General features: G+C 39.9%; 1 protein-coding gene across 2 annotated transcripts in view; it reads right to left on the bottom strand.

Moving 5' to 3' along the window:
* Window positions 1-944: 944 nt before the first annotated feature.
* Window positions 945-20,493, bottom strand: part of mtcl2 (microtubule crosslinking factor 2) — a 46,500-nt gene continuing 26,951 nt past the window's right edge. Inside the window, exons 4-14 of one of the 2 annotated variants that reach the window (XM_084098442.1) lie at window positions 19,103-19,165; window positions 17,201-18,514; window positions 14,727-14,855; window positions 12,439-12,552; window positions 12,126-12,356; window positions 11,055-11,201; window positions 10,764-10,934; window positions 7,763-8,023; window positions 6,461-6,531; window positions 4,921-6,373; window positions 945-4,806 (exon numbers count right to left, since the gene is read on the bottom strand). In XM_084098442.1, coding sequence (XP_083954568.1) covers window positions 4,654-4,806; window positions 4,921-6,373; window positions 6,461-6,531; window positions 7,763-8,023; window positions 10,764-10,934; window positions 11,055-11,201; window positions 12,126-12,356; window positions 12,439-12,552; window positions 14,727-14,855; window positions 17,201-18,514; window positions 19,103-19,165 — 4,107 coding nt within the window. In that variant the 3' untranslated portion in view covers window positions 945-4,653. The remainder of the gene's footprint in view (window positions 4,807-4,920; window positions 6,374-6,460; window positions 6,532-7,762; window positions 8,024-10,763; window positions 10,935-11,054; window positions 11,202-12,125; window positions 12,357-12,438; window positions 12,553-14,726; window positions 14,856-17,200; window positions 18,515-19,102; window positions 19,166-20,493) is intronic. The other variant, XM_084098443.1, reaches the window with a different exon arrangement.

The raw sequence follows: 20,493 nt of genomic DNA, 5'->3' as shown, positions 1-20,493 counted from the left end.
TGTGTTATTGCTGTGCATTCACAGCTTTAAAGGAAAAACCCTCATTTGACATTCAGATCCACAGCTTTTCCCTTATGGTTTCTTATTCTCCTTTTTCTCCTCTGCCTCCTGCATTGATTCACACTATGAATGTTAATGCCAGTGTCATCCCACTGCGACAGGAAATCTGACTCTTTTTGAATGATGCAACTGTTTGGTCACATCCTGTATCTCTGTATCTCTCTCCGCACTCACATTCAAATGTAAACTTGATTATTTTCAAAAAAAGGAAAATCTTGGCGGACAGGAAACCGACCCTGAAGAAAATCACAGATGTTCTTCTCAAGTGAACCCGACTCCAAACACACATGCGAAAACAGAAATGATCTTGAGTTTGACTTCCATGGTCCCGTTGTCAGTTGGTGTATGTGTGTGTGTGTGTGTGTGTGTGTGTGTGTGTGTGTGTGTGTGTGTGTGTGTGTGTGTGTGTGTTTGTGGGAAGAAGGAATCCAGCTGAACCGAGACTCACAGTCCACAGCTGGACATGAACCGTTACAACCTAGAGCTACATTTAACACACCACTCCGTCACTCTCTCTGCTCCAAAGGGGAGACACAACAGTAATTTCCTCCAAAAATGATGCTTCACTTAAACAGCCGAAAATGAAATAGCTTGATGAGTGCAGATTGAATATGTAAAAAAGTGAATCACAAAAAATACTCTTAAAGTAGAAAATTAACATTTAATTTAAAATGACATCTGGTGCATTTAATCTGTTGTAGAAAACAACTAATCAGTTCTAATTATTTTCTTCATAACATTCAATTTCACATTTCAGATAACATATAAAGTTATAGTATGCTCATTATTAATCAGCTTATGACAAGTATAAAATAACATTTGTGGCAACACCCACCCAGATGTAAAAAAAGGGACAAAGGAAAGTCAAAGGAAAGTTTTTTTTTAGCACTTTTATTTTCAAAATGTTTCTATTTACACAAAATGTTCTCATGTTTTTAATTCAGGTGAGGAAAGGTACAGAATTCAAGCTCAAAGTTGGCAGAGACATTCAAAATTTCCTACACAAGGATAGAAAGAGTAAAAATTGTGTACTTATTTACAGTATATTTGATTTCAAGTTAAAACGTTTAGAAATGTTCCTCATTGTCCATCCGACATCATCTTTTTCATTCAAGAGATTTCAAATGGAAACAAAAAAAAATATACACACATTCTCTTTATAATAATTTAGCAATTGATATTGACAACGATAAGCGACAAGGTGTTTTATATATTGCTAGGCATTAAAACAGGGTGACGTGATGGAGAACAATATCGTGAATGGAAAGGCCAATTAGAGAGCTGTTCCCATGAAAACAACTCCTTTAAATCTAAAACCACTAACCACATGACCTTTTAAACTTCTGTCAATGGTTTAAGAATAGCTATAAAAGTGTCTAATTGGCATCATTTACATTCTTCTGCTAAATTTGGGGTAATTTCAAACCATCAGTGGGGTTTGATGTAAGACTTCAGCATTGGATAAATTGACTGTGGGAGCACTCATACGAAAAGCTCCTAAACTAAGGTCATTCCCCCTGTTTTTTCAGAGATCATGTGACCAGACTCAGAGGCGTGAACACCAAGACTAAATGGTTAAGGGACACTTGAAGGGACAGTACACCGTTTGTCTGATATGTATAAGTGAGCAAAGCCACAACATCAGACTCAATTCAGGAAACATTCAAACAGGTTAAAATGGCTTATAAAGAAAGGACGGACTGATTACATTTGCAGATTTCACTCGTAAATATCCTCAAACTGCATTTTGGCTTCTGTAATCAATTACAATATACACAATAGATTGAATTTGCACTTCATTTAACTTTATGAATACAGACTTAGTCATTTTTTTCCTTTTTAAGAAACAGAGGGGTTCAGTAGCTAACAGCAGTCTTCTGAAAACATCTATTATTTCATTGCCATCAGTAGATGGTTCCTCAAAAACATACTTCTAACAGATATATTGTTGCTTTAATTTTAAAAAGGCACTCTAGTGACCTTCAAAATAAAACATGAATGGGTTAAATGTAATATAAGATACAGTTTTGAGTTAAGAGGTAGCTGTGGGACATATGGCAAGGCTGTGACAGATAAAGAGGTGACACTTTCTGGGATATAATAGGCTGGGTTTTTGTTTGTTTGTTTGTTTGTTTTTTCCATACACTGAACAATTGAGAAATGTCCGATTTATAAAGAGAGCTGAATCAACAATTCGTATGGCTTGAGAAATGCATACAAAAAATGTTTCCTCTAATGTTCTGTCATCAAAGCTAAGAAAAGCACCAGCAAAAAGGACTAAACTTCAGTTTCTGCAGCACCACTCCAACTGGAGATTTGAAAAAAGAAAAGAAAAAAACCTTACAAAGCAGACTTGACTCGGATGCAGGAGCTGCTACAGGGAGGCACACACTCGCACACATTTCAGTAACTGCATAGCTACATGGACAAATGGTCAGATTATGGATTATAGTTTGGGATTATCTGATAAAATCTCACTAATCTCAAAATCTCTCTATGGCCAATTAATTAGCATTCAATGTTTCAGTCTTAAACATGTCTGTTTATAAATGTGATATATGCATAATTAGTATTTTGTGAGGCTTTCAAATGTGTTCTGTAAAATAGGATTACGGGTTTTAGTCAGGGTAGACGACATTCGATTTGGCATGATTGAGGCTGAGAGGGATTGACGTACACTCTGGCTCTGTCCCAAGTGAAACAATGGGGTGTATAGCAGGGATGGGCAATTTTGGTCCTGAAGTGCTGCTGTCCTGAAGTGTTTAGCTCCAACCCTGATCAAACACACCTGAACAAGCCAATGTCTTCAGGATTACTTAGGCTACAGGCAGATGATTTTTTTTTTTTTTCAGGGCTAAAGCTAAACTCTGCAGGATAGCAGCACTCCAGGGTCGGCGTTGCCCATCCCTGGTGTATAGAACATCCCATTTGTCATTTTAGGTTTCAGAAGGGTGCTCACAAGCACCCCCTTTAGGCCACTATGCACCTTTTTGCTGAGCCAGCATTGATGCAGACTACTACCCAACAGTCTAGTCAGCATTAGTTCAACAACCTTTTGAACCAGAAGACCGCAAGGACTTAGAATGATATTTAAAACAAAGTTCAGTAGATTTAAGATTAACATCTAATTTCCCAACACACCCAATGGTAAAATCTATTAAACTGACTATACTTATATCCCTCATAGTCTTGTTTCATTCACATCAAATTAAAATTGGCGTTTACCCTAACTAGGGTCCATTAGGTTTATTTCAGCATGTTGATGGAGGATGGCGAGGTAGACAGTGAAAATAAAGAAGAGGATTGCAGAAGATACACCCAGCAACAGTCTTCTGTAGTAGCAGGGTGCGATAATAAAATGTATAATAAAAATGACCATTACACTTTAAAATTCATGAGGACATCATAGCCAAGGAATGGAGATTTACATGTTAGTACTCTAATGTTCAAACACTTATACAGTACAAGAAAACAAAATAACTGCTATCCTCCTACTCTACCACTACCAACGTGCTCTTCGTAGACATCTTCAGACAGCATAATAAGAATATCAAGTTTTAAATGGGACAGATTCATAATGCAATATGGTGAATCATATCATCCAGTCCTTTTTTAGAGAAATCCAGGGGTAGATTCTGAGTTTCATATTTTGGCTGGTTTGAAAATGGAACATGGTCCCAAGTAGTTGCAGAGTTTATAAAGTGGTTGAAACAAGCTTTGCTGTTTGATGATTGTCTGTAGAGAACATGAACATAAAACCAAATTGAGACCATGTTGGTTTAAGGTGGCAACACTTTCCAGGAAGAAACTTTCTTCTTAAGCATCAAAGACAAAAGGGGTCCCTTGTAGACTTGAAAAAGGTAAGTTGTATATGAACTTGTAGAATCCATCAATTGCTGGTTATGGGACAAATTTACAGCTACTCGAAGCAATGCTATTTGTGGGCGAGAGTAAGGGCCACTGGGCAGTTGTGATAAGACGTTTTACTCTTACTGAAGGCCATGTTGAGGTTGTTGGTTTGTGTAGTTCAGCTGCATGCATTATGTTTACTTGATATCTACATGAAATTCATTAAGACCTGGTGTGGTCAACACCGAACTTGGGTTCGGATTACTCAAGTTCTCCCATGGGGATCGAAATGGCTGGCTAAGCTGTCCTGTTGGCTGGATAAAGAACAGAAGAATGGCTGAGTTTAAGGAGAAGTCTGACTGAATGATTGTGGAATGGTGGAATTCAAAGTCAGGACTGGCTGGTTTACACTGGAATGACGGACTATGACGGAAATCTTGACAGTGGAATGGTGGACCTAAAAGGAGGTCTACTTTCTCACCTTCCTTGGCATTAAAGTGTGCTGGTTACACTGAGGTCTGGTTTGGAAACTCTCCAGATGCAGGAATTCTCCAAGGTCCCATTGTTGTAACCCTGAAGTTTTTTTTTAATTTAAGATATGAAGTATGTGTGTTTGTTTAAGGGTGTGTCGTTGTGTATTGGCGTATGTGGCAGTGGATTTGTGTGGCAGTTTGTGTGGTGTGAGTGTTGATAGTTGTTTATTTTGTAGTTTTTGGGAAGTGTCAGAAGAGGCCACCCTCATCCTCACTCATTACTGGTATCAAATCGTTCTTCAGTTCCCATGGTTGACTCTTGCACTCGATGCTTGCACTGGCCATGGGAATGTCGTGTGGTGGAGCGGGAGTGGCGGGCAAAACAGGAAGTGACGGTTTGTGAGTTGCAGTCACAAACTGAATCCTGCAACAACAAAAAAAAGACTCAAAAGTTAAGATATTTACTTGATTCAGGGTTTATGCTTTGAAGGAAGAGGGAGTTTGTCTAACACAATTAGTTGTTCATGATTAAACTCACCTCCAAGGTACTAGAGCTTGTGCTCATTGCATCCTTTCCAGTGGCTACCAACTCATCTCTTTGTGTTTTCATAAACCTCTTGTTGACGATCTTCGTGATATTGTCTGTGCCAATCAAGGCTCCAGGTAGGTATTCAGGCTTCGGTTCGTCCATCGTGCCCACTGGCGCAGTCCTGCCGCAAACATTGGAAAGAAACTCCTGGACCATGCCATACTTCTGAGATCCCGCTTCTCCCAGACCGATACCTATGCTAGGACAGGAGGGTTTTCCAGCGGCTTGTCTCCCTGGGCACTGATCTGCTTTCCATAATGATTCAACACTTCCGGAGTGTTCCACCACACTGAACAGACTGGTCAAGCCATCATTTAGACCGCTAAGCACTGGGCTGTCACGTGTGGTGGTGGAACGTGCCCAGGCAGAACCGATCTGAGATCCACTACGGTTATGCAGATTCCAGACACTGCGATCCCTTGAGGATGTTGAGGAGGTCTCGAGTTTGGAGGAGGAGGTGGAAACCCTGCGGGTGAGCTTAGGTGAGCCATATTTTGGTGAGCAACAGGGTCTATCTATGCGACTGTGCACTTTATCCAGAGATGAAGAGATCTGTCGAGAGCGTGCAGATGCAAGTGAGGTGGATGGACGAGGAGACCATGTTTTCCCTTGTAGGCCTCTAGTAGTTGAAATGGGGCCATCAGTTTGTAGGCCAATGCTGACAAACTGTGCTGTCTGTGTTCCTGTACTAGAAACACCAACTGTCTGGCTCCCAGAATCTTTGCTGCACTTCCTCTCCAGGGAACTGGAACGAATGGCCTGTCGTACACAGTTTGTCATCTCCTTCATGTCATCGCTAAGGTTGCCTGAAATCTCCAGTCCATGGAAAGGTGCAGAACCTCCTGTCCGTCCTTCAAGCAGGTCTCTATGCTGCTGTGAAAGTGAGCTCAACCACTGCTCATAAGCGGATGAGGAAGTGGTGGATAAGGGTACAGACACAGCAGTCTGACCTGATAGATCTGTCATGGCTGCATCCCTAGATGATAGTCCTTGCTGGGGATCCTGGTGGGTCTTTTCTTTGACTGGCCTCCTCTCCATTCTCCGCACTGTTGGAGGGCTGTAATAGATGCGAATGCCCGTCTTATCTGGAGCGGTGTAGCTTCTCTGGATGTACTCCTTGCTCAGCTCCAGTCCTGGGAAGCTGCTGTTCGAGTTGGTGCTTGGGCAGTCCCATGTCTTAAACTGGTCATGCTTTTCCAATATTGCTGAATCACTGGTCAGGTACTTCCAATTCTTTTTGTTGAGATCACTTAAGTCAGTGCAAGCTAGAATGGAGGCCGGAGCAGTAGATTGGTGCTGTGCAACATTGCACTCTTTTACTCCACTGACCATGTGACCAGGAAGGAACAGACTGGTGTCCAGCAGACTCTTAAATTCAGAGAGTGCAGAAACTGATTTGGTCCTGTGACAAGAGAATGGAGATTATCATAAAACAATCACGTCTGATTAAAATGGGGATGCAATTTAGACCTTATGGCAGTCATTTTACCTCTGCAGTGCTGAACTGCTCGTGGCTACATCTGCTAAGGTTTCCTTCTCAGACATTTTATCATGAAGAGACTGAAAAAGAAATGATCTATTTTAGTTAAGTTTTACAGCATGCCATGGTCACCCCCCCCGCCACAGTACTCCCATTCATTCATGTGGTATTACTGAGTCAGTCAAAAATTCTCTTTAGGAAATGAGGTCATTCAAAACAGCTTGTTTCCTCTGTGGGGGTAATGATAGTGGTGTGGTTCATCAAGTCTATTTAAATGACCCAATTTCTCTCAATGAGGCATGTTATTAGACTTTTCTCATTCAAGATCTCATATGAAACACACAGAGCACAGAGCACAGAGCTTGATTGCCACAAAGAGGCAGAGAGTGAAAGAAGGGGGGGAAACTATATTGTCTCATCTCTTTTTCCAGCCTTACTTGCAGTCTGGTTAGTACAGACACACTGACCGCACTGTTTCAGCCTTCTGTCCAATTGGACAGCACAGCCACATGGATTTTCTTAATTCTCTCGTAACTCAAAATTTTCTTTCTTTATATATATATAAACTGCTGGAAACTGCTTCTGTCACCAAAACAAATTCCTTGTGTGTGCAAACATATTTGACAATAAAGCTTCTGATTCTGATTCTGATATGCAAAACCAGCAATTCCAGCTGCAAGTGATGCAACACACAGGGAGTGAGCATGCCGGCGCTCTGTGGAAATGTTTAGAGATATTGTCATATCCTCCCATTATGTGAGGGGAGCCCTGAGTCAGTGAAGGAAGTGTGGGGATGAACAATGTGCAAAATATGTCATAATGACATTCTCACAGACCTATATAAAACAGATTAAAAGGACTCAGAAAAACATGAAAGAAAAACATGAAAGCAGGGGGACAAGCTTTGGTAATACAAAACAAAGCTTCCCAGGCCTTTAATTCACTTGAAACTTGACCATAAGTTATTGTTCACCCAAAAATAAAAATTCTGTCATCATTTCCTCACCCTCATGTAGTTCCAAACCCAAATAAATTTCTTCTGTGGAGCACAAAAGAAGAAATTCTGAAAAATCTGATGCTTTAATTTAATTGAAAAATTTTCAAAAATGTACAGAAGACTCTTATTCAACTCTTTTTGGTGTTTTCATGTCCCCTGAAACTTGAAAGTGACCAGCACAATCATAATTTCTTTTCCTTTTGCATTCCACGGAAAAAGCAAGTCATATACGGGTTTGGAATGAAGTGAAGGAGAAAAAACCATGACAGAATTGTAATTTTTCAGTGAACAAATCCTTTCACATGACATCTGACCTGTGCGCCTTTGCTCTGGGAATCCCGTATACGTTGTTCCCATTGGCTTCTTTCCTGGTTGAAGTGCTCCAAAAGCTCTAGCCTCTCTCGGCTCCAGTTCTTCTCACTTATCTGCAGTTGTTTGGTGAGGTCCATCACGGCAGCGTAAGAGTCCGCCAATAAGTGTTGATGCTCCTCTCGCTCCTTCTTTAGCGCCCCCTTGAGGTCTGGAGAATCCTTTTCACTCCCAGCCACAGATGGCTTCCCCATCTTACCCTCCAGCTGTTGACAAAGATAAAGTACAAAATGAGAGACTAAGATAAAAAGAGAATACTTGATGTTTCAGAACCAGAAGAGTAACCATAGAAACAGCCCAATAATACACACCCAAGCATTTGCTGATGCTGACAGCAGCACCATACAGGCATCATGATATTTTATAGATATTATTTGCCCAATACAATTAAATATTCAAATCAAAGTGCAATTATCTATGCTTAATTAAAATAGACAATTCTTTTACCAGGTAATATATTTTATTAACTGCAGGCTGTTTACAGTTAACAACATGAGTTGTATCAACCCTATATATTGCATTGCCAGTTTTACAACAGCTTCAAATGTGACTCATCCAATTAGATTGTTATGATATTTGGTTATATTTTGTATTATGTTTCCAACAATAGTAATTATGAAGCCGGCACCCATTTATCATATTTTGAATTCCTTCTGCTCTCTCAGTTGGAGCCGCAAATCTTTAGAAATCATAAACTGCATGAGCGTATGCTAGTCAGATTATTAAAAGGCAGCCTGCTGGGAACTCATCAGACAATCAGTGACTAGCTTCTCATGGTAATAATGCCTAATGAGTTTGCTTTTGGTGGCAATAAGAGGTTAATGGGTTAATGTGGTTTATTAAAGAGGACGAAAGATATTTGTTCCAGATACTGTACCTTCTCATGAACCCAAATGATTATGAAAAAGAAAAATTATCCAGAAATTCTTTTGTTTCTATCAGACTATTGATGTGGCTTTGCAGATTATTTATTTTATTCACTTTTGAATCGCATGATAAATTAACAATTGTGCAGCATCTTAATAATAGACAATGTATAAATTAATAAGTGACGATGTGCAGCATCAACAGAAGACTTCATAGCATTATACTTACAGCATTAATGTTATCAATAACCTTTCTTGTTAATACAGTGATAAATCATTTTCTGTGACAGGTTGTTATTAGTGCCACAGAGGTAACAGCTAATACTAGAGTGTCAAGTCCCACCTCTTCCATTCCTCCCTTTATCGCTTGGCTTATTCTCTAACCCACAGTCTTAGAAAAACAAAGGAAGTTCAGTCAGATAAAAAGGAGGAGTGGCAGGGAGAAAAGGAGCTCTGTAATATCGACCTATCAGAGCGGTAATGGTGAAAGGGGCGGTCTAGTGTCATTAGGTTCTCTGGAGAGCATAGGGCTATTGCTTTAGGTGCAATCTAATGGTGTGTGTGTATACTTCTTTTTTTCTGCTGTAACCTTTACAACAATGAAGGGAGGAGAGTGCGTATTTTAACTAATCTAAACACAACTGATTGCATGCCCCGGATCTCTACGCACCGTTTAAGACATCTACAGAGTACACACACTTGACTTAAAGCTGCAGTACAATTTCTGCTCCATTAGCAGCACCAAACATAATGATTATCCAAACACTCCTCATGTCTTCTGATGTCTGTTTTTTTTGAGTAGTCTAAAATGCATGTGCCACTGTATTATGTGTACCTGCTCTTTAAAAATTTGCATTATCTGTATTTTAACATTGAAAGATTCCACACCATCAACTTTAAGGCAGAACGTATAATGAATACACAAAAGCAGCAGCAAGCCAGTGTTTTCCAATCATAAAACATATTTATTCTAGGACATTGAATGGCTTTCCTGAGGTAAATGTAACGTTGCGTGACACAGTCATGTAAATTGTCACAGTCAGACATTGACGCTAATTGAACATCACCATTTCAAGTCAGTGATTTAGGCCCTCCAAAACGGTTTCGGCCAAAACCGATTTTTTCTTTTTTTTGGTGCATCACTACTTTATTTCTTATTTGTTTCTCATCTTTAGCCTCTGTGTTTATCAGACTGATCCACTAACTGTGTCTTAAATCCTGTTCCTCCCCGAGCCCATTAATTAAGCCATTAAGAAGACTGCAGTCATGAATGTGTCTCAGTGCAGAGATATTAAACTCATCTTTCACCATCACGCCCTGCAACAAGCCTGTAAGCACACACTCCCTCTCACCCTCCCCCCAACTGAAATGCCACATTGCTGATGATACACTGCAAACAGCTCTCTTCCCAGACTACTGGTGCATGTCTTAAACCAACAGATCAAATAAAAAAATTATAGGTCATATCCAGCATCATTCAGCCTGTTTGACAGCAAACTGATCGCGAGAAATGTATCTGGCTTCAGTGTTCAGAATGAATCTCCCAAGAGGAATTACTGTAATCTGTGTATGTTAAATCAATGACTATAGCCCTTGAGTGTAGGAGTAAAATTACCCACTGAGATCAATGCTAAAGTAATTACTTTACACATGCAGTCCAAATTACCTATAAAATGATTCACCTCTATGGACTCTTTTAGATTTTACTGTGTTACAAGACACAGTGTTGAGACACAGTATTATACAAGACACAGTATTTAACAGAATTTTCCCACTCAAGTTTTAAATCCTTAAGGGAAAACTCCCTACAGGCTACAGGAATATATTGATTTAAAAGTCACTATAAGCTTTTATTACAAATTGATCTTTAAATTCCAAGGAAAAAACTGTATTTTCAGGCATTTCCTATGTTAAATGAGGACTATGTAAAATCTTGGCTCTTGAATTATGGAAAATATGTATACAAATTCAGTCAAGTGACGCAGAGGTCCAACATTTGCCTAGTTTTTGTTTCAATTGTCTGACTGACGAAGGTGTCCCCCATCTATCAGGACCGTCTTGAGCGGACACAGCTGCTCACCTGAGTGATAATGCTCTTGAGTTCCATCCGTTCCACTTCCCATGATGCTTTGGCACGGGCAAACTGCTGTGTTAACTCATGTGAACTCTGACGCTCCTCGCGCAGCTCAGCGCTCAGATCCTGTAGCGCCACCTTCAGGTCCGACAGAGTACTGCCGAATCCGCTAGGCTGCTGGGGGAAACAGGAGATGGAAATGAATTACATTTACATAGCCGTGAAGACAGGATTATAAGGACATCCAATCTAAAGTTGCAGAAGTAAGGTGTTCAGCCAATCTCTGCTTTCACCCACCTGTGGGCAGCTTTTCTCTGCCAGGCTGTGCTCTTTGGGTGTAGGGTTGAGTGGTTGCTCCTCAGCAGCAGACATCTTGTTGTCTCCATAGTGGGAGGTCAGCCCATCTTCCTCAAGCAGGATACGGAGATCTTTGACACTGTTAACCTGGAAAAACATATCAGCATTTACTTCAATAATATTTACAAAGTACATTATCATTAAAAATGTTGGGTTTTTCAAAGTGGGGATCTATGACATCAAAGGGTATCAAACACCGCCTCGCCCACCGATTCGCGCATTACATGAAACTCATTATAATATGCAAAACTGTTATCCAATCATAGCAGTGGCCGTTTACTTCCAAGTCTTCAATGCGGCACGCCCATAAAAACCGAGCGTTTCAGGAGCTAGGCTCAAAACCAGCGTAGAAAATAGCCTATTACTTATTCATTTTGATGTTTTTAAATGTAAAAACCAAGCAAACGTCATAAGTTGACCTCAGACAACAATATAAAAGAGAATATAAAAAGCCAGTTTAATATATTTTAAAATGTGATGTTAAAGCTGTATTTTCAGCATCATTACTCCAGTCTTCAGTGTCACATGCTCCTTCAGAAATCATTCTAATATGCTGATTTGATGCTCAAGAAACATTTCTGATTATTATCAATGTTGAAAACAGTTGTGCTGCTTAATATTTTTATGGATAACTTGTTTGAAGATTTTTTGATTAATAGAAAGTTAAAAAAAAACAGCATCTATTTCTTTTGTAACATTATTAATGTCTTTACTTGTTCAATTAAATGCATCCTTGCTTAATAAAAGTACTTATTTATTTCCACAAACTTTTGAGTGTAGCTAAAGGACCATAAAACCACTTTTGAGTGCAAACCTGCACCTTATTCACTAACCAACCACAATCCAGTTGAACTCTTTTCCAAATGTGAATGAACTATGTCGTGCTTATTGCGTTCAGACTTAGTAAACATGTTCACATCGTTTCAAGTGCTAAAACTATGCGCACAGTGTGTGTAAATAAACCTGCTTTTGGCACAATTCATTCTTGGTGAATTCCCCCTCAGCTCTCACCTCTAGGATATCCTTGCTCTCAGTGTCTAGTTTCTTGCCGAGTCTCCACTGTTTGAGGAGCCAGCGCAGCTTGAGGCTGATGAGGAGCAGGCTCTCTTTGAGCTGCTGTGACTCCTGCACCAGCAGGTTTCTCTCCTGACTCCACAGCTTCTGCTGCAGACGCGTCTGGAGGCTCAGGCTCTGTAGCTGGAAGTCTCTGAGGAGGAGGGCCTTCTGATGCTCTTCCTGAAGCTAGAAAGAGACATTAAAATGAGTCTACAACCAATCAGATTTTAGATGTTCAGTGTTTGAGAAAGAATTAACATGTTTGCACCTGAGAGAGTTTATGTGTGTCGTTGTGGCGCGCATGTTTCTCCTGTGACAATGCTTCCTGCGCTCCCTGAGCCTTCTCTCTTGCCTCAGACAACAGAGTGTGCAGCTCACCAACCTGGAGAACAACATGAAAACAGAGAAAAGGAGAGAGGGATTGAAAGTGATTGGTAATTTCAGTGATACAATGCCAAAATAATAACAGTCTTTATAACTACATCAATTTAGATTCAAATGGATTAGAAGTTCCTAAACTAGAAAACTAGATTTTTTTTTGTTTTGATATTTTTCAGTCAGCAACAGACATACATACAGTATGCAGACGGATGTCTTTGGCTGTTTATTTTTTTAAAATTAACTAAATGTTGTGTCACAATTGTGTCAAGATAGCTGTTGATAATACTGAAGGAGCTTATATATGTATACAGTGATAGGCGTCGTATTCCTATAGGTAGACGCGGATCAGCCGAGAGTCAGCTAATGCGAGCTTGACTAACGTGACACGCCAGAACTGATGCTAGGCTTAATAATTATTTTCCTTTGAAACTGGAAGCTGCCGCTTTTTTTTTCTTTCAAATAATAATATCATTACAACAGCAAAAACTGATACTAGCCTAACTCTATCAAGGACCTTGCATTCAACTCAAGAACATGTCTTGTGTAAAGCCCTCTAAGAAACACGTTCAATCTGGGTGAGGTGAGGAAACCAGTCTAAATATACAGGACTTTTTACAGAATTCAAAGTTTTGGGAAAAAAAGTGTTTTGCATCCCTAGACCATTTCTACTCTAGCAACAACAGTCCAACATTGAGCGAGCCCTCCCTAAAATTCGAAACATGAGACCAGAGCTTGATAACAAGATCTCAGTTATTTCTTTTTCTTTGTGAAAACCACATTTGCCAGTTATGGAAATGCTGGGTGATGAATTGTTTGGGTGGAAACTGTTGATGGCTGGAGGTTTCTCTGAAGTGCTGCAAGGGCGTTTGGCACAGCGTGCAGGCAACCAAATCACATAATGCATGCTTTCATGATATAAAGCTTGGCATAATCGTGTCAATACTTTATACTGTCTTCAGTTTATTTCTCAGGAGTTTGTACTGTATAAAGTCTTGTACAAATTAAACAGATCACTGGCCATCTAAACTGCACCAAATTTGACAGAAAAACAAAAATGAAATAGGCCTTTACTGGGGAAAATATAGTGTAATGTAAGAGCGTAGTGGGATTAAGGCAAAACTAAACCATGTTGGCAGCGAGAACTATATTTGCTTATATCTCTGCATGGGAGAACAAGTCTTGTTTTATTTATGGACGCAAGGGTGTTTTTATAATTTAACCACATAAACATTCTTTAGAGTCTATGAATGTCCCATTTTATAGACTTTGCTGTCTAGACTTTGTTGTTTAATAGACTTTGCTTAAACCCTAATTTCCCAATTCCCCATGAACCTCAGATTTGAGTGACCAGTACGCAGCCTAAGGGTCCTTGCACACTGAGTCCGAAAGTTTCGTGTGCGTTTTTTCGTATTCGTCATTCGGTGGCTTTGAATTGTCAAGACACCTCTAGAATGCTTGCTACGAATACGAAAAACGCAGAAAATCGAACCCAATCTGATTTTTTTTATGACGGACGAAAGTTTCGGAGGCAGTGTGTAAACGTGATTGACACAAAATGAGGTTGTATTTATTTTTTAACGTGCGAAAATTTCGGACTCAGTGTTCAAGGACCTTAAGCTTTCATTGTAGCTTCTGAGATTTTGAAGTTTGCCAACCATCCAAAGAGAAACCGAGAGCACCATTCATGGATGTAATATTTCATTGAACCTTGAGGCCCATCCACAACAAGGACAATAACTATATCAATAACTATAAAGATATAGTTCTACAAATCATTCTAAATATAAGCAGAGTCCACACCACAACTATAACGATAATGGCACAGAGAAACGATATTGTTGGAATCACTTCCAGAATGATTTTTTCCAGCTGATGAACGATAAAACATTGACAGCCAATCAGAATCTATCCTGCTTTAAATAACTAGAACATTTAAAGTGGCAGACAACAAAACTGCAGCGCTCTTAGAATAAACAGAACAATATCGTCCGCGGGTGTGGATGCTAATATAGTTATCGTTCTTGGTGTGAACGGGCCTTTATCCAGGAAGGATGCACAACATGCTGCCTCTGTTTTTGTCAAAAAGTGTTAGCTTATGTTTTGTAACAGAGCCATTGGGTGTACAATTGTAAGACGGTAGCAGAATTTAAATGTGTGTATGTTTTAGTGCCTCACCAGATCAGAGTTTGTTTCCTTTAAGTCAGATTCCTCATCTTTGTTGCTGTCTTTGTGGCTGTTGCTCTCCTCCTCTGCCTTGCACGGGTGAACTTTGACCTCACAGTCTGGCTGATCTCTAGAGTCAGGCTGTTGCATGCATGCATGGGCAAGTTAATGAAGGAAAACAAAAAAACAACAATAAAAGACGAGCATGATAGAAGACAGACAAGATCAAGAAGAATATGATGAAGGAATAAAAAAAGGTTATGTGTAGTGTGGGTATATAAGACAGTGATGCAAGGACAGAACAGACAAGTGAGAAATGAAACGAGAGAAATTGCACAATGATACCTATAAAACATCACCAGCAAATTAAAAACTCACAAGACAATGAAAAGTATGTATAGGAAAAACAGTTTGGTCATTGTGGTATAAGACAAAATGGCAAAAAGAAACAAAACAACAAGGAGCGAAAGCATCATCTTTGGTTTGAGGAGGAGGAAACAGTAAATGGGGTAGAGGGAAACCAAAAAGAGGGAGAAGAAAAACAAAGAAAGAAATGTAGCAGCGACCACAAGTCATGGTGCCCATGCAGTGAGGAAAAAGAGAGAGAGAAGGAGGGAGGGAAGAGTCTGGATTGGATCTCAAGAGTCGGGCCTCTAATGGAGCCTAAATAAATGCTTGTTAGATTAGACCTCAAATGAGTTAAAAAAAGAAAAGAAAAGAAAAGAAAAGTATCTTTTTTTTTTTTGCCCAATACAACAGTGTTATATTGGACCCCATTGACTTTCATTGTATGGACAAAAACATTATTCAAAATATCTTCTTTTATGTTCCACAGAAGAAAGAAAGTCATAGAGGTTTGGAACAACATGAGTAAATGGAGTGAGTAAATGAAGAGGCTAAGCTATTATCTGTGATGGGAAATAATGGTAACACTTTACTTTGATGGTCCCTTTTGAACATTATGTTGACTATAAGTAACTTTGCAACTACATGTCAGCTAACTCTCATTAGAGTATTAGTAGACTGTCTGTTTAATATCTGCTAGCTCTTAATTGTGATGGTCCTCCAACAGACATTCTACTGACTATAAGTAACTATGAAAGTACGTCAACTTATTCTGACCCTAACCCTACCAGTCAACTAATACTCGACTAACAATCTAATGAGAGTTAGTAGACATGTAGATGCAACTGCTGCAACATTACTTTTATTTTTCATTATTTTGCACTTTTTGCTAACATAAATGGATTAGCCAACTTCTTGTGATTGCTTAAATCACATGTGTCAGACTCCGCTCATGGAGGGTCACTGTCCCTCAGAGTTTAGCACCAATCAGCTCCAAACACCTGCCTGGAAGTTTCTAGTAATCCTGAAGATCTTGATTAGCTGGTTCAGGTGTGTTCAATTAGTGTTGGAGCTAAACTCTTCAGGACTGTGGCCCTCCAGGTTGACATCCCTGGAAATAGTCTGATCAAAGATTTATTGGAAACAGCCACGTCCAAATTCTATAATACATTATTATACTAGTAAACAAACACACTTATACTATTGCGTCTCATTTGAATCTAGACATAAAATACTTAGCCAGTGCCAAAAAAAGCGGATTCTTTAACCAAAATGAAAACTTTCACAACAAAACAGTTCTTATCACAATAATGATGATCTAACTCCATTAGAGGCCTAAATGCTATCCACTATGAAGCCTTATAATGCACCACAAGCATGCATTGTTATAGTGGTCGGTAGAGCTGCACGATTCTGGATAAATTGACAATCACAGACAGAGAATCTTCAAACAGAGATCACGATTCTGAACAGAAAACTAAACAAATAAAAAAAAATTAAAAAACAGTTTGAATGAATGATTGAATGACTCAATCATAAATACTTCACATGTTTCATAAGTGGATGAATCAGCGTTTTTGAACAAATCTCTTGAATGAATGATTCAATCACACATACATTTTTTAACAGTCACTTGTCACCACAAGTTACTTTCAAAAAGTGATGCTAAATTTTTAACACTTCTGTAGACATCAGTGTTTAATCTGAACTATAAACTGTTATCCCAGTACTTCTTATAATATGAATATTTGTAACACAGAAATAACGATACTGTGTGGTTGAAAAGACTGTTTGTGAAGCTGTTTCATACCTACACATGACAACTGCTCTCTCTTCGGTCAGGGGCAATGTCAACACAGGTTTGAATGTTCCGCTGTCATTTTGTCAAAGGTTTAATAGACACAGGCAAATTAATCATTGTCATTTAGGAATGACATTGTGTGGGTGTTCGAATCGAGATCGCAATCTTTTAACGGTTAATCGTGCAGCTCTAGTGGTCGACAAACCTTTCTAAGGGAAAGGGCAATGTAAATACAACTCAATCTAATCAAGCAAAGCAAAAAAGAAAATTGCTGATAAAAAAAGACAAAACTCCAAGCAAAAAGGAAAGAATAAAGATGCAAGGGAGACTGGGCGTGTACCTTCTGTTGGGCCATGTTCTGGTTGAACTGAGCATCTGCAGGGCATGGGCAATTTGCTGCAGGGTCTTCCGCCTCAGACAGCAGGGGCATCAGGGACATCCCTTCCACACGCTCCCTCTCTGAGGGCTGCCCCAGGGCATCCACCCTCTCACTGAGGGCCTGTAGCTGAGCCTGGAGGGACTGCAGTCTGCCATGCAGGGCCTCCACCAGGGGCAGCGTGGAGCTCTGGGTCTGGCTCTTCTCCAGCAGATCTGCTTCCGCAGACTCATTTGTTGTAATCTTACGATAGACAGCATCTGGTGTGACACTGGAGGGGTCGGGTGATGTTAGAAGCTGAATGGCTGAGGTAATGAGTTGCGCTTGGTCGCGGATAGCGAAAAGGTCTTTTATGCTGAGGCCCTGAGCAGTAGAAGTTTGACTTGTTACTGAAAATTTTGGATTCTTTTCCTCCAGAATATCGTTCTGCTCGTCGCCCACCGGGCCTTCCCGGTGCACCTGGCTGGGGACGCACTCAGCTGAGTCCCCTGCTTCAGCATCGGTTTCCAGCGCTGGACGTGCGGAACCCTGGTTGGAGGCCAAGTCACACCGTTGAAGGTTGGACAGAAGCACGCGGTTCTCATACTGGAGCTTCTTTACTTTGCCATTCAGCTCTGTGATCTGCAGCCTGGCAGCAAGCAGCTCTTTATGGGTGGCTTCGTTTAGACCGGATCCCTCATCTTCAGAAGCGCCAGGAATGATTTTGGGTGAATTGATGGTTGTGGACGGCGACAGCTCTATCTCATTGACAGGGGGAAGCTCGGATTTGTAGTGGTTGAGCTCGTTCATCAAGAGCTTGTTCTGCTCTTCCATTTCTATCAGAGACCGCCGCAGCAGATCCGCCTCTTCTTCCACGAACTGTAGATGGCGCTGTAGCTCCATCACATTCTCAGACGTGGAAAGCAGCAGGTGACCCCCGACTCCACCCATGACCCCAACTCCACCCGGGGAATCCTGGATCTTCATGTCATCCATTTCGGCGCGAATGCCGCGGTTCTCCACCTCCAACTCTACGATCCGTCGGCTTAGAAGGTTCGCCTCCTCTTCCACAAGTTTCAGGTGTACTTTGACCTCGGCCTCTCGGGTGTGAGGAGAGTCCGCGACCTCTTCGACAGTAAGTGAGGCATCAACCTCTCCGTACAAAGAGCGAAACTTTGACAATTCCTCCCTCATGGCCTCATTGTCTTTGACCATCTTGGTGAGTTTCTTGCACATGAGAGCTGACTCCTCTTTGGCGAAGTGAAGCTGGCACTTCAGGTCTGAACTGTCCTCTGGAGGCTGGAAAGAAACATTTGCAGAGACCAAAAAAACTGTTAACTGCTACAATATTGAACAATACGCTGTCCATTTATACCCTGTTTCCACCACCAAGTCTTAGCCAAGTCAATGGCTAAGGTAGGGTAATGTCTTCACCACATTGGACTCACCAAACAATTGCAACACACATTTGTCATGTTGCACAGTTACTCCAGACACCTTATTTTATTTATCCACCTGAATTTAGATTTTTTTTTAAAGTTGTCTACAAAGACTGTGGTGCCTCATGTTTTTTTGAGGCAGGTTATGTTGCGGTGGAATAAAGTTCTACATTTATAGCAAGAACAACTCAGGATCTTTGTTGTGATAAATACATTATGACTGTTCAGTTATCACTATAGCACTATACAAAGACGACTTTGTAGGAGCTTGATCAAGAATGTGGACTACGACCTTGACGGTCTTAAGAAATAATAGAACAATGAAAGCTTTAAATCGATAGCACCTACAGTTTGCTATCAATGCTGTACTTTACCAGTTCTCTTTCAGATCATTATAATGTCACAATAGAAGCAAAATAATTAATATTGTAGTATTAGTGTGTATTACCTGAGGTGATGCTTTTTTATCAGGTTTGTTGTTTGGTCTGGCACCTCTCTTCTTCTGAGAGTTCTAAAGGGGAAAAAAGTGATAAATTAATTAAAATATGTTACAACATGATTCACTCTTGTTATCCTCCTCTCAAGCCACTGTACATCCACTCTGATATCACACCATCACTTCTATCTCCCACTATGTGATATTTTCACTGATAAATCATCATTTGGCAGGAAACCAGCATGAAATTAAAATGATACACATCAAAATGTGAGGTATTGCATTGTTTCCATCAAATAAAAAACTACTCCACTGTAGGAAATGGAGATAGGAGGAGCAGAGAGAACCATCGATACATTTTAAAATGAATCGTTTAAATTGTGGATGCTGATTGGTTAATACAGGTTTTCAACAATGATAAAATACACATTCACAATATAAAACAGCCTCTTATACATTATTGCGTAAAATAATTAAAACAAAAATTAAAGGATCACTTCTAGTGTGATTTTCTCTAAAACCATGTAACTGCACCAATGTTTGTCTTCATTAAAAAAAAAAAAAAAAACAGGAATGCATGAATACAGACAAACTGCTGCGAAAAATCCAATTTTCACTTCTGTCGTATGTGGGCTGACAGAATGGCACAGGTTAATGGAATCGCAGCTTTTAATGGTACTAAACTTCATTAAAATCAATAGATTTGTGCTGAAAGAAAATGAAAGCATTGACTTAGTGTATCGACCATTTTTGTGCCACTGTTTTTTAATTTACTGCAGTTTGCTGAGTCTGTGGGAAAGAAGTCTGAACATAATGAGATTATAGCAACGTCATTTATCCCACCGCTAGCTCGCATTGACACAAAAGCTGCACACATAAAGGCTGTACAGTATGTACATACATGCTATGTGAGGGTTTTTTCCTCTGTCACTGACTCTTGCAGCACAAACACACTCACTCACAGTCTGCTCTGGCGCTCCAAACAGTCATGATAAAATTCAATCTACTCTGAAATACTGAAGCAATTTTGCCTTTCTAATGCAATGGATGTGTGTCTATTTCGCTTCGTCAGTCATACTTGCACAATTTCAAATGTGCAAAAGTGGAAAAACAGTACATAGTGGTAAGGAGAGTAAAAACTGGCATTTGCGAGTAAATTCATATTTGTCAGCTGGCCAATAACTGTATCAGGAACTCATAATACAATGTTTAAATTGGACCTTTATGAACAATATTCTGACATTCACTGATGTAACTGACATGCGCAATTCAAATCAAAGACAATACAAACAGTCTGCTAAAGAAAACATCTTTCATGACTCATGTTTCTTTTAACAGTGGATGATTTACCAACAGAAGTTTATCTAGGGTGTGCAAATACCTTCTTTTTTCCCCTCCAGAGC

This window comes from Abramis brama (assembly GCF_963993115.1).
Source record: "Abramis brama genome assembly, chromosome: 22".
Lineage (NCBI taxonomy): Eukaryota > Metazoa > Chordata > Actinopteri > Cypriniformes > Leuciscidae > Abramis > Abramis brama.
The sequence above is the reverse complement of the archived record's forward strand: the minus strand, read 5'-3'. Positions and strand labels throughout refer to the sequence as shown.